The 14628-nt window shown below is 38.5% G+C and overlaps 1 protein-coding gene across 1 annotated transcript; it reads left to right on the forward strand.

The window, feature by feature from the left end:
* Positions 1–278: 278 nt before the first annotated feature.
* LOC138829693 (zinc finger protein 585A-like) lies at positions 279–6589 on the forward strand. The gene is given in 5 exon segments (XM_070026168.1): positions 279–284; positions 2282–2408; positions 3123–3212; positions 4287–5611; positions 5696–6589. Coding segments are annotated over 5 exon segments (2442 nt in total).
* The last annotated feature ends 8039 nt before the right edge of the window (positions 6590–14628 follow it).

Consider the following 14628-nt stretch of genomic DNA (forward strand, 5'->3'; position numbering starts at 1 on the left):
TTTTTGAATTTCCCAATGTCAGAGTGTATAAGTATGTTCCATCCTGTGTGGCTACGTTACCCATTTTCAATTCAGAGTTCACTGATAGTTCATATGGCTGCATTGTTGTGTAGCCATCTCTTCCATCCATGTACAGCATGTTTCATTTTCCATGTCTGAAGCTGTATAATCATTAATAGGCAGCTCCTTTTCCTCTCTACCCCAGTCTCTGGAACCATCTTACTTTTTGGCTCTATGACTTTGTTGATCCTTGAAAGCTCAGTCAGGGAAATCATACCATGGCTGTGCTTTTATGACTGGTGTATTTTACTTAGCTTAATGTATTCAAAGATCAACCCTGCTATAAAATGTAGCAAACTTGTCTTCCTTTTCAATGTCTTTATCTATTCTTTTACCTGTGTCTGTCTTTTGGTTCTTGTCAGTATTTGCTCTGAAGTGATTCTCTAATACTACTTCTCGTCCCTGCTTTCTCTTCTGCTGGGTACAAATCTAGAAATAGAAGTGCTGGACCATATTCCTATGTAATTCTCTATTTAGTTCTTTTTAGCTCTGTCCATACCATCTTTGATTGTTTTACATTCCTGCCAGACATGCAGCAAGGTTCAAATTGAATTCACATCCTTCCCAGCCTCTGTTAGACTTTGGAAGGATATTTGTTGTTTTTATTTAAAACTGTCCATAGTAACATATATAAAGTAGTTATTTCTGTAGAATTTTGATTAGAATTCTTCTCCTGACTATTGATACTGAGCTTTGTATATTTCAAGGAATTATTTGTAGAATTTTTTTTAAGTGTCTTCAATCGTTTTCCCCATTTCTAGTTTTTCTGTTCACATGGCACTGAATAATTGAACCCGTGCATTCTAGACTAGCGCTCTTGAGCAAGCCACATTCCCAGCCCTAAATCTAGTACCCTGTTTTTTGGTACAATTAATTCTTTGAACTGAGGCCTTCCTATTTGCCTGGTAATTGCAATATTTATTGATGCATATGAGTATTCTACAAACATTTCTTTTAATAAAGTGATGAGTTTATATATTGGATCTTCATGCATTGTGAATCATATGGTGCTATAAGTTTTATTTCAACAAACTATTACAGAAATATTACATAAAATATATGACCAATATATTCCTTTAAACTTACCTACACATTTACCATTTTAGTTTCTCTGTCCTACGTGTATATGTATGTGCACTCCTTTTGCTCTTCTCTTGAAGCACTTCTCTTGTAACACTCTTAAAATGCAGATGTGTAATTAATCAACTCTCTTTCCCTGACCATATCTTCAATCTACATTTTTAGTAGAGTTCCTCTGCCCAATGGATTGTGAATTGAATGTTATTTTCTTTCAATTCTTCACATATATATTTCACTTTTCTCTCTTAGTCAGCATTCACCTCTGGTATTGCCAAGCATGGTTGGCTGGGCCATTCATCATTTGCAATAGGGTTCAGTGTGGGAGTCCAAAACCTCTCCTCTTCGCCTCTGCAGGCAAATTAGCACTCTTATTTCCTTCCAACTTGTAAATTTGTCTTCTGTATCTTTAGATCACATCCCTCTTCTAATTTTTCTCTGTCTTGCTTGTCGTGGTCCTATTTTTCGTTTTTTGTCATCTTGAATGTTCCTTAAGCCTCTATCCATCCTCTATCCTTCCATGAAGGCATATTTAAATGAAAATGTAGTCAGGGAACATGGTATGCCCCTCGCAACTATATTGTGGATTGTAGAAGGTAGGCCAAGTTCACAAAACTTCCTTCTAGCAGTTCTTTTATACATAGGAAAGAAATATCAGGGTATCTATGACCATACTTCAGTATTTAGCACTTAAACTACAAAATAGTTAACATAGGATATTTATATATGGGAAGTAAATCAGATCTTATAAGGGCCAATCCATCATTAGGTACGTTCTTAAGTACTGTTACTGCCTTTAACATTTATGTGGACACTTACTTTTCATGAATCAGTAATGTGCTATGTATTCCATGTGATGTCCTAAATGTGTTGTGATTGCTTATGAGATACCGTGTGTGTGTGTGTGTGTGTGTGTGTGTGTGTGTGTGTGTGTGTGTGTGTGTGTGTGTGTGTGTGTGTTGGTTGGTTGTGAGGTTTGATTTCTGGACCTGAGCACTGTCCCTGAATTCTTCCCCTCAAGGCTAGTGCTCTACCACATGAGCCATAGCACCAGTTCTGCTTTTCTCCTGGTGATTAATTGGGGATGAGTCCCACAGACCTTCCTGACTTGGGCTAATTATTTGATTCAAATGTGCCATTACAGAAGCTGGTGTCATTTGATGATGTGGCTGTGGACTTCAGCTGGGAGGAGTGGCAAGACCTGGATCATGCTCAGAGGACCCTGCATAGAGATGTAATGCTGGAGACCTACAGCAACCTCTTGTCTTTAGGTGAGCAAAAGTCATTTGAACATGCAAGGTCAAAGACTGTTTTCTTTATTAAGTAGATATATAAATATTTATGTTATTTCGGTAGACGATTCCACTCCGTGGGAATATAAAATTCCTGTCCATTTTTTCCACTTCATTATGTAACTGGAGACAATTTTATTCCCATTCATCAAGAAACCCAATCAGTACTTGGACCCAAGATCTAAACTGCATTCCACTAATAGAAAGAAGTCTGTCTTCCTAAACTTGGGGTGATTTCTGTAGGTGCAAATATAGTCTAGAATAGAAAGTACATCACTATTTGAAGTATGATCTGAAAATCACTAGTTGAAAGTGGTTATTTGTAATCAACCCTGATCCTGGGTGCAGTGGTTAACACCTGTAATCTTAGCTTCTCAGGAGGCTGAAATGTGAGGATTTTGGTTTGAAGCCAGCAACTACAGAAAAGTGACCATGAGGCTTTTATCTCCAAATCCCCTCACAATCTACAAATGTAGCTGGGACTGAAACTAGCAGAATGCTAGCTTTGAACAAAAGAGCTGAGTTCAAGCCACCCAATTGGCAAAATAAGTTGAAAGCTGGGGAATATCAACCAGGAAGTTGGTAAGAAATGAGAAACAAGGTTTAGGAGCAAGTTTGTGAACATGATGTCTAAGACCTTACAGTAATGATGACCCATCCTACCAATAGTTCTTCTCTACTTGTTTATAACAGGACACTGTGTTCCTAAACCTAAATTGATTGCCAAGCTGGAGCAAGGGTCAGAACCATGGATAAGAGAAGCCTCAGACAAGAATCTCACAGGTGAGATAAAGCATCTTGCATGGTGGTTTTGTAGCCAGAGTCCACTTGGTAAGTTTAATGAGCTGTACTGAGTAATAATGTTCCTGGTTCCCCTGAGTTATATGTGGCAGAGAACTAGGTGATCCTTTGTCTCAAGGACATGACAATCAAGAATTTACATGGAGACAAATTGATTTGGCTGTCCCAGTATAGTTAAAGTAAGCAATTTTCTATTTATTTGTAGAAATCATTCTTAAACAGAAAAAGGAAATGAGAAATGTAGAAAATGATGTCTCATTTTCATTGAAACAAGGTATGAGGAAATAAGGAGTATGCCAGGACTGCTACCTGTGATGAGGGAAATTGCTTCTTGGTGATGGTGGAAGTGAGTGAGATTCAGAAGCAAAGCTTTTGGTTCATAGGAGATGACTACCTGGGTGGTGAGCTGTAGTATCTTTGGTCTTTAATGGTTGTGAAGGAGCAGAAGTGTTAGAAAAGGAAATTTGATGAGAATTTGACTAAGGGTGAGGGAAACCAATTTTTAAAATGCCACCAATCCCTAAAGTAATTCTTAGTGAGAAGTTAGAACTGAAGAGATGGAGGTATAAATCCTTACTCTCAGGAACCTTCCATGCTTAGCGGAAAGGCCAAGGGATGTATCAAACACCCTAATGGTCCCTAAATCTAGACAGTATTTCTGTTCCGCACCTAATGGTTGAGAAGCAAAGCAGCAAAATATATAAATTATTTCCACAAATTAAAAGAAAAATATAGCTATTCCCTTATGACCAAACCTTAAAGGCAAATGTTTAGTACTCAGCTTATAACTAATAGTGTGTAGATGAATCATTTGAGTAATTAATTCCTTGAGAAAAACAGAAAAAAACAGAAACAGAAAAACATTATTTACCATTGTAAAATGTCAGCGCTACTTTCTTAACTAATACATTACAGAGAAAAGCTTATATTCTGCATCAAAGAGTTCCTGCTTTGATCTTGTAACAGTTAGGATGCACGGAAATGCCTTTACTGTTACATTAAGGAATCTTGAGGTCTCATTTCTGTTTTTGTCTGTCTTTCTATATCTCATTGTAGATGTCCAAGAAAAGGAGTACAGGACTAAGACCTGTCAGGAGAATCCCTACGATTGTCTGTCTGAAGTCGGAGTCATGAATACTAACACAGGGGAGAACAATGTGAAATTAATAACAACTTTTAATTTGAGGTCAAAACCTAAGTCAGAGCTGATTAGGAATAATGGGAAATCCTTAGGGATAAGGACAGAGGAGTTCAGGAAGTGTCAGAACATGCTTCTCCATGGCGAGTCTAATGGGATATGTGCTGCTTATAGTCCTGGAGTATCTCCTGTAGTTAAAGAATCTAACCAATGTGGACATTCTTTCACCCGGAAGACACACCTTACTGTCCATCAGAGAACACACACAGGAGAGAAACCTTATGAATGTAATGTGTGTGGGAAGTCTTTCAGCCGGAAGACAACCCTTACTGTCCATCTGACAACACACACAGGAGAAAAGCCTTATGAATGTAACCTGTGTGGAAAGTCTTTCACTCAGAAGTCACAGCTTACTGTCCATCAGCTAACACACACAGGAGAGAAACCTTATGAATGTAATGTGTGTGGAAAGTCTTTCAGCCAGAAGGCACACCTTACAGTCCATCAGACAACACACACAAGAGAGAAACCCTATGAATGTAACGTGTGTGGAAAGTCTTTCATCCGGAAGGCAAACCTTACTTTTCATCAGAAAATTCACACAAGAAAGACACTTTATGAATGTAACAAATGTGGAAAATCTTTTCACTTGAAGGCATATCTTACTGTCCATCAGAGAATACACACAGGAGAGAAACCTTATGAATGTAACAAATGTGGGAAGTCTTTCACCCAGAAGACAACCCTTAATGTCCATCAGACAACACACACAGGAGAGAAACCTTATGAATGTAACCTGTGTGGAAAGTCTTTCACTCAGAAGTCACAGCTTACTGTCCATCAGCTAACACACACAGGAGAGAAACCTTATGAATGTAATGTGTGTGGAAAGTCTTTCAGCCAGAAGACACACCTTACTGTCCATCTGACAACACACACAGGAGAGAAACCTTATGAATGTAACCTGTGTGGAAAGTCTTTCAGCCAGAAGTCACACCTTACTGTCCATCTGACAACACACACAGGAGAGAAACCTTATGAATGTAACCTGTGTGGCAAGTCTTTCACTCGGAAGGCACAGCTTACTGTCCATCAGCTAACACACACAGGAGAGAAACCTTATGAATGTAATGTGTGTGGAAAGTCTTTCAGCCAGAAGGCACACCTTACTGTCCATCAGACAACACACACAAGAGAGAAACCTTATGAATGTAATGTCTGTGGAAAGTCTTTCATCCGGAAGGCAAACCTTACTTTTCATCAGAAAATTCACACAAGAAAGACACTTTATGAATGTAACAAGTGTGGAAAATCTTTTCACTTGAAGGCATACCTTACTGTCCATCAGAGAACACACACAGGAGAGAAACCTTATGAATGTAACAAATGTGGGAAGTGTTTGACCCAGAAGACAACCCTTAATGTCCATCACACAACACACACAGGAGTGAAACCATACAAATGTAATATATGTGGAAAGTCTTTCACCCAGAAGGCACAAATTAAAATCCATCAGACAACACACACAGGAGAGAAACCTTATCAGTGTAATGTGTGTAGAAAGTCTTTCACCCAGAAAGGAAACCTTAGGATCCATCAGACAACACATACAGGAGAGAGACCTTATGAATGTAGCAGGTGTGGAAAGGTTTTTGCCCGGAAAACAAGCCTTACTATCCATGAGACAATACACACAGGAGAGAAACCTTATGAATGTAATGTGTGTAGATAGTCTTTCGCCATGAAGTCACAACTTACTGCTCATCAGGCAACACATACAGGACAGAGACCTTATGAATGTAGGAGGTGTGGAAAGTCTTTCACCAAGAAAATCGGCCTTATTTTCCACGAGAGCAAACACACGGGAGAAAAACCTTATGGATGTAGCTGGTGTGGAAAGTCTTTCATCCAGAAGTCGATCCTTAAATCACATCAGATATTACACACAGGAGAGAAACCTTATGAATGTATGGAGTGTGGAAAGTCTTTCAGGTGGAAGGCAGCACTTAACATCCATCAGATAATGCACACAGGAGAGAAACCTTATGAATGTAACAGCTGTGGAAAGTCTTTCACCAGGAAGGTATACCTTTCTGACCGTCAGAGAACACACACAGGAGAGAAACCTTTTGAATGTGACCTGTGTGGAAAGTCATTCAGCCACAGGGGAAACCTTACTGTCCATCAGAAAACACACAGGAGTAAAACTTTAGGAATGTAACAGCTGTGGATAGAGTTTCACACAGAATTCAGCCCTTATTTTTCATCAGAGAGCACAACACAGGAGAGAAGCCTTATGACTGCAACAAATGTGTAAAGAACCATCCACTGGAGGCCACAGCCTAGCATATAAGAAAATTCACCCAAATGAGAAATCTCTAGAATTTAACAAGTAGGGAAAGCCTTTCATTTGGAAGAGAAGTCAGTTTGCAATAGAGAACCCACACAGGATACAAACTTTATCAAGGTAGAAATGTGGAATTCTTCAACCAGAAGGCACAGCTCAGGGTTCATCATTGAACACACACACACATGAGAAATCATAGCAATGTAAAACATGTAGAAAGTTTTTCAAAAAAGTTCTAAGTACTCTCAGTCATTCTTCCCTGAATGTCCATCTTCTAAAATTTCTCAAGTTCCATTTCTAACATTCTCTTTTGGGAGATCTACAAGAAGATGAGTATGTCTAATTTCCTGTTTCATGAAATTCTAGGATGATATGTACCTTTTTCCTTTTATTTTGCTGTTAGTTTCATTTGAACTCATGGCCCTTTACTTCCCTTTGGCTTTTATTCTCAAGCTTAGCACTCTACCCTTTGTGCCACATCTCTAATTTTGAGGTTGTTGTATTTAGTATCATGAGTCCTATCATTGGGAAGCAGTCTACTTTCTTCAAAGGTGTTTACAAAACTTATGTAAGTAAAACTGAAATGTTATAAATTAGGAAAATAAGTAGTTTCATAGAATCTATAAAGAAATTGAGTGATTTAATGGAATTTTGTAACATTTAAAAATGAGAAATATTTGAGAATTATAGATGAGTAATAAAGTTGATTTAGTAAATACTTATTTTATGTGGTGAAATTCAATAAAAGTGACATAGAATCCATTCAGATTTCTTCTGGGAAACAATTTTCAAATTTTTCTGTAAACCTAGAACACCTTCTATAACATCAGTCTCTTCCACCCCTGGAAATGAACAGTTCTGTAATTTTTATAGAGCTGGTACAATTTGTCATATATTCATATAGTCTTTCACAATAGAATAGACAAATTACATACTTTAAGGGATAGAGGTATGGCTTAGTTTTTAGAGCATTAGCAAGTGAGCAAAAGTATCATGTACTGGCTTTGAGTCCCATTCTTGCAGCTTTAAAAAAAGAATATACACAACTTTCCACAATCCCATGTGTAAAAACAGAATTCAGAAGCCCCACATGAACATGTCTCCATAGCAACAGCTTATGAGGACTTTAGAGACATACTTGAGAATGTCCCAATGGTTCATGAATGTCAACCTCTTGGCTTTGAGTGACAGATTACAAGGGAAGGCATGCATCAGCAGGTCACTGGGATGATTACATTGTTTGTGTGTGTATTCATATCTATTTATGTAAATATACATATATATATATGTATATATATATATATCAGTACAAATTCATCCAGTCACTTGAATCCATCCATAACCGTCCATAGCACCATTCATTTTGTCAGATCTTTTCCACAATCATTGGCTCTACTAAGCAGCTTATCTCAGGTGCAGTCATGGTGCAACAGAACACAGACCCATATCAAGACCTGAATGCAGGCACATAAAGGAGGAAAGTCCTTTACTGTATGATCAAGTCCTCAAAGAAGGGATAGCAGTAAGGTTATTTAAATTTTTTGGAATTTTAAAGCCAAGAAATGAAGACTCTTAAAAGTAGAGGACTAAAAGTGAAGGAATTTCATTGACTGAAAATAAAAGCAAGGCTGGGAAGGTGGCTCAGTGGTAGAGTGCTTGCCTTACGTGCATGAGGCCCTGGGTTTGATTCCCGAACACTATATAAGCAAAAAGGAAAAAGCCAGAAGTGGCACTGTGGTTCAAGTGGTAGAGCTCTAGCCTTCAGCTGAATAGCTGAGGGACAGCACTCAGGCCCAGAGTTAAGTCCCCACGACCGGACCCAAAAAAATAAAAATAAAAATAGACTCCTTGCCACGCCTACTCTGGTGTAGTCTGCTTAGCATGGAACACCTGCTTTTAGATCTGAGAATAGGACTTCACAGAAGTCTACCTCAGAGAATGGGGCTTCACAGAAGTCTACCTCTGAGAATGGGCTTCACAGAAGTCTACCTCTGAGAATGGGACTTCACAGGAATCTAACCTCAGAGAATGGGGCTTCAAAGAGGCCTACCTCCTAAAAAGGCTGGCAAGCCCCTGGGAAAGATGTGTTCCTGTTTTTCTTTTTTTCACTGTATAGGAGTGCCTATTACTCTTTTACTGCTCCTGTTGTTTGTTCTATCTACTCATGCTCAACGTTTCCTTATTCAGGGCTTGTTCTTGGAAGTGTTGACGACTCCAACATCTGATGAGTGTCCTAAGAATATGACTAACTCACCAGAGTTAAGTGCTACCCTGAAAGCCCCTCTTATGGAGGCTATTTGACAAGTCATAAATAAATATAAAAGTATTGGGAGGTTTCATGACGTCACTTCAGCAAAAGGAATTGTTTGTAAGAAATTTACAAGAAGCTGTAGGCATGGCTAGAGCAGAAAGAGTGTATGGCTATTGGAGACTTCCCTTTAATCCTGGAGCATAGACAATAGACTCATATAGATATCCTGTAGATAAGAAAGAAGTAGAGGAATATTTAGACCAAAAGCTAAATAAGATTCCTAAAAGGTTGGTAGATGGAAGGTGGCAATGGGTTATCAGAGGAAAATAGTGGAATCCTCCATTATCTAGAGGACCCCAGAGACTTCCCCCAGATCCATAGCCTTTTACAGGTGTGTATGATAATGATGGCAACGGTTGGGAAAACTACTTAGGAGAAAGAACTTCCTATTACTCTCTTGCATTTACTGAGAGACTTGCTAGATCTAGGCCTCCTTGGTGCTTACTATCAAAAAAGGAACAAGAAAGATCTTATGAGACAGTTAAGGCCTCTATGGAGAAGAGTAAACGATTATGTGAAAGGGTTACAGAGAAGACACTATGAGCTTGAATTAGATATATGGCCAGATTTAACTAAGTATACTGAATATCATGATTTTTGGCCACAAATTGGGGACCCTCTAAAGAATGGCAAAGAAGTACAATTGCTTAGAAAAGATTTGAAACGCATAAAGTACAAAACTAAACAAAAGTAACAATAAAGTACTAGAGTTCAAGCCTTTCTGTCCAGCACCTTGCCCATATGCTCTGGTTAATGGTTAATAGGTGATAAACATCTCGAAACAATTGTATTTCTTAAAAATAGAGGTAAACCCGAAAACAAGTGCCTATCGTCATAGCTCATCATGCAAAAAACAAGATCAGGCGACCAGCTGGTGACCACCCAAGAACGAAGCCTTGCAGCAAGATTGTGTAACCTTTTGCCCTTTCTCATGGAGACTTTTTCTATAAAAGCTTGTTATCCTCTGCAATAAATCGCATTCAGCATTCACTCCTCTTGTGTGAGTTGTCTGTTGGCCATCTCCCCACCTATTCCAGTTACCTCCACTAGGTGTCCTCCGTTGTCCCGACAGAGCCAGTCCATGGCACCTCCTTAATAAAAGAAAAACACATTCATCTCCCCATGAATAGTTTCTCTGACACATTAGCACCTGAGAATATTCCTAGTTCCCAACTCAGCTTTTTTCTCCCTTTCACCCTGAGGAGTGTCTGAAACTCACCTGATGAAAACTGTTGGGTCAGTGTAAAGTATCTGGCTGATTTTAAGAGGTCTCAGAACACTTATGAAGCAGCTGGGCACCTGTGGTTCACACATGTACTCCTATCTACTCAGAAGGCTGAGATCTGAGGATCATATTTCAAAACCAGCCCAGCTGCAGAAGTCATTGAAATTACTATTTCCAATTCACCCAAAGGCTTGAAGGGAACATATGGCTCAAGTGATACTGTACTAGTCATGAGCAATCAAGTGTAGGGACAGCACCTAGGCCCTGAGTTCAAGCCCCAGGACCTGCAAAAACGCAAACAAACATCGAAGCCCTTATTCAGTACCAGAAATAACTCAAGGCATGTAAATACCAATATGTAAAGCTGCTGGGCTTAGGCCACTCATGCTTGCAATTCTGAAAGCTGAAGATCAATCTTTGAAGCTTGCCTGGGCAAAATGAACGGGGGACTCTTCTCCCCAATTAACCACTATAAAGGTCATAAGTAAAAGATATGTGGCTCAAGTGGTAGAGGACTAGCCTTAAGCAAAGAAGATCAAGAACAGCACCTAGCAAATGAGATCAAGTACTAACATTTGCATGTTTGACTGATGTACAGGAATCAATACCATTGTAGTAATTGAACTTCATTTTGTAATAATGCACACTTTTTAGGAATCCTCTTAAAACAGAAAGATAAGTTTCTTTGATAGGGTTGTGAAGCTAGTTCATTTAGTAGTTCCTCGAAACATTTTCCTTCCTTAATAATTAGGAACTCATTTGATTTGAGCACAGTAGTGTATTCCTCTGAAATAAATAGAGTAAGATAGGTATGTTTTAGCAGGTTTATAATTCAAAACATAGTGAAGGAAGACAGGATTTTCACCTCTTTGAGAGCAACATAGGCTACATAGCAAGGCTCTGCTTCATTTGTATATATAAAATATATGTTAATATATACCATATAATATATACATGAGTGTGCAAGTGTGTATATATATGCATGTGTGTATATGTTTATATATTTATATACAAACATAGGTGCATACATATAAAGAAATTTGTTTCCAAGTTTTTCCATTTCCTAACAAATGGGGCAATGTCATTCTTTCTGATGGAGGCATAGAATTCCATTGTGTATATATACCACATTTTCTTGATCCATTCATCTACTGAGGGGCATCTGGGTTGGTTCCATATCTTAGCTATGGTCAATAAGGCTGCAATAAACATAGTTGTGCTGGTAGCTTTAGTGTGGTCTTGTGTGTAAACTTCATCCAGTCACCCATAATCCTCCATAGCACCTTGCAATTTATCAGACCTTTTCCACAATCATTGGCTCTACTAAGCAGCTCATCTCAGGAGCAGACATGGTGCAACAGAGCACAGACCCATATCAGACCCTTAAATACAGGCACATAAAAGAGGAAACTCATTTATTGTATGATCAAGTCCACAAAGAAGTGATAGCAGTAAGCTTATTCAAATTATTTGGAATTGAAAACCCAAGAGGTGAAGATTCTTACAAAGAAGGAGACTAAAAGTCAAGGAATTTCATTGATTGTAAATAAAAGCACAATTCATCTCACCAAGAATAGTTTCTCTGCTACATTAGCACCTGAGCAATATTCTTAGTTCCCCCTCACAGCTTTTTTCTCCCTTTCACCCTGAAGAGTGTCTGAAACCCATCTGATGAAAACTGTTGATCAGTGTAAAGTATTCAGAAACACTGATTCAGAACACTTATGAAGCAGCTGGGCACATGTGGTTCACATTTGTACTCCTGTCTACTGAGGAGGCTGAGATCTTAGGATCATAGTTCAAAACCAGCCCAGCTAAAGAAGTCATTGAAATTCCTATTTCCAATTCACCACCCAAAGGCCTGAAGTGAACATGTGGCTCAAGTGATACTAGTCTTGAGCAAAAAAGTTCAGGGACAGCACCTCGGCCCTGAGTTCAAGCCCCAGGACCAGCAGAAAAAGCAAACAAACCTTATTCAGCACCAGAAATAAGTGAAGGCATGTAAATAACAATATGTAAAGATGCTGGGCTCAGGCCACTCATACCTGCAATTCTGAAATATGAAGACCAAACTTTGAGGCTTGCCTGGGCAAAATGAACAGCAGAGTCGTATCTCCAATGAACCACCATAAAGGTCATAAGTAATAGATATGTGGCTCAAGTGCTAGAGGACTAGCCTTAAACAAAGAAACTCAGGAAAAGCACCTAGGCAATGAGATCAAATGCTAACATTTGCATGTTTGACTGATGTACAGAAATCAATACCATTGTGGTAATGGAACTTCATTTTGTAATTATGCACACTTTTAAGGAATCCTCTTAGAAAGAGAAGAATAAGTTAATATGATAAGGCTGTGAAGTTAGTTCATTATTAGTTCCTCTAAAGATTATCCATCCTTAATAATGAGAAACTCATTTGATTTGAGCACAGCAGTGTATTCATCTGAAATAAAGTTAGTAAGCTAGGTGTGTTTCGGTAGGCTTATAATTCAAAACCAAATAAAGGAAGAAAGGGTTTTCTTCCTTGAGAGCATCATAGCCTAAATAGTAAGGCTCTGCCTCATTTGAATACATGCAATATATAATATATTAATATATACCATATAATTTATACATGAGTGTGCAAGTGTGTATATATATATATGCATGTGTGTATATATGTTTATATATTCATATACAAAAATACGTGCATACATATAAACATAAAGTACTTTAGTTTTTTTTAAATTTAATTTAATTTTATTTGTGAACATACTATACAGAGGGGTTACAATTACATGGGCAGGATAATGCGTACATTTCTTACCAAGCATTGCAGCCTCCTCCTTTGTTTACCCTTCACATCCCTTCCCAGCCTCCTCCCTCCCCCCAATCCCAATCCGACTCTTTCTCCCCCTTCCCCCCCCCTGCACCGACGTTGTAAAGCTCGTTTTGGACATGACAACTTGTACTTCTCATTGTTGCAACAGGTCCACCTGTATCCTTAAACAACTGGTTTTTCCCCATCTCCTCCACAAGTTATACTGACATCAAATATAATGAAAGCAGGGGTTATACTGTGGGGCAGGGACATACAAAGCAACAAAGAGATAATCTTATAAATGCGTTAGAAAAACATGCATGAAAGAAAAAAAACATTAAAATACATATCTAAGGGTTCATTCTTTTTGCTTATGTGGTGCTGAGGAATTGAACCCAGGGCCTCAGCCTTGCAAGGCAAGCATTCTACCACTGAGCCACCTTCCCAGCATTTCTTCATGTGTCTATTGGCCATCCTTCTTTCCTCTTCAGAGAAGTTTCTCTTTAAATCTTCAGCCCACTTATTTATTGGGCAGTTGTTTCTTTAAAGATTTGTTGTTGGGGGATTTAATTTTTTGAGTTCCAGGTATATATTACATAAGAGACCCTTGTGCATTGTTTGGCTAGTGAAGGTCTTCTCCCAATCTTTAGGCTTTCTATTGATCTTGCTAGCTATGTCCTTTGCCATGCACAAATGCTGCAATTGCATGCAATCCCATTTGTCTAATCTTTCTTTGATTTGTTGTGTTTCTGGGTCTCAATAAAATTTGGGCCTGTGCCAAGGAGACCTAGGGTTTCCCCTATTCCATCCTGTAATGTTTTCACAGTGTCTGCTTTGACGCCGAGGTCTTTGATCCATTTGGAGTTGATTCTGCTGCAGGGTGATATATAAGGTTCTAGCATTAGTTTTCTACAACTAGTTAACCAATTTTGCCAGCACTATTTACTGAAGAGGCTGTCTTTCTTCAGTTCTAATTTTGTCACTCCCTTATTAAAGATTAGATGGCCATAAGTCTGTAGTTCATTTCTGGGTTTTCAATTCTATTCCATTGGTCCTGAGGTCTGTTCTTGTGCTAGTAACAAGCTGTTGTGATTACTACGGCTTTATTGTAGTGGTTGAAATTTGGTCAATACCAAATTCCTCCAGCACTGTTCTTTCTGTTGAGGATCATTTTTGCTATTCAGAGTCTTTTATTGTTCCATATGAATTTCAGGATTCCCTCTCCTATTTCCTTGAAGAATGAGGCTGGAATTTTGATAGGTATCGCATTGAATTTGTAGATATCCTTAGGAAGTATTGCCATTTTCCCAATCTTGGTCTTTCCAATCCAAGAACATGGGAGTTTTTGCCACTTTCTAAGCTGTGTTTTAATTTCCTTTTTCAAGTGTTGTATGATTTTTTGGATGAATTTTTGAAGTCGATTGGCCAAAATTTTTTGAGATATTTTCCATCAATGTTCATCAAAGAAAAGGGTCTATAGTTCTCTTTCTTTGATGAGTCCCTGCCTGGTTTGGGGATGAGGGTTATGATGGCTTCATAGAATGAGTTCGGTAGTGAACTTTCTCTTTCAATTTCAT

This window comes from Dipodomys merriami, unplaced genomic scaffold, assembly GCF_024711535.1.
Source record: "Dipodomys merriami isolate MVZ:Mamm:240054 unplaced genomic scaffold, mDipMer1.0.p SCAF_175, whole genome shotgun sequence".
Classification (NCBI taxonomy): Eukaryota; Metazoa; Chordata; class Mammalia; order Rodentia; family Heteromyidae; genus Dipodomys; species Dipodomys merriami.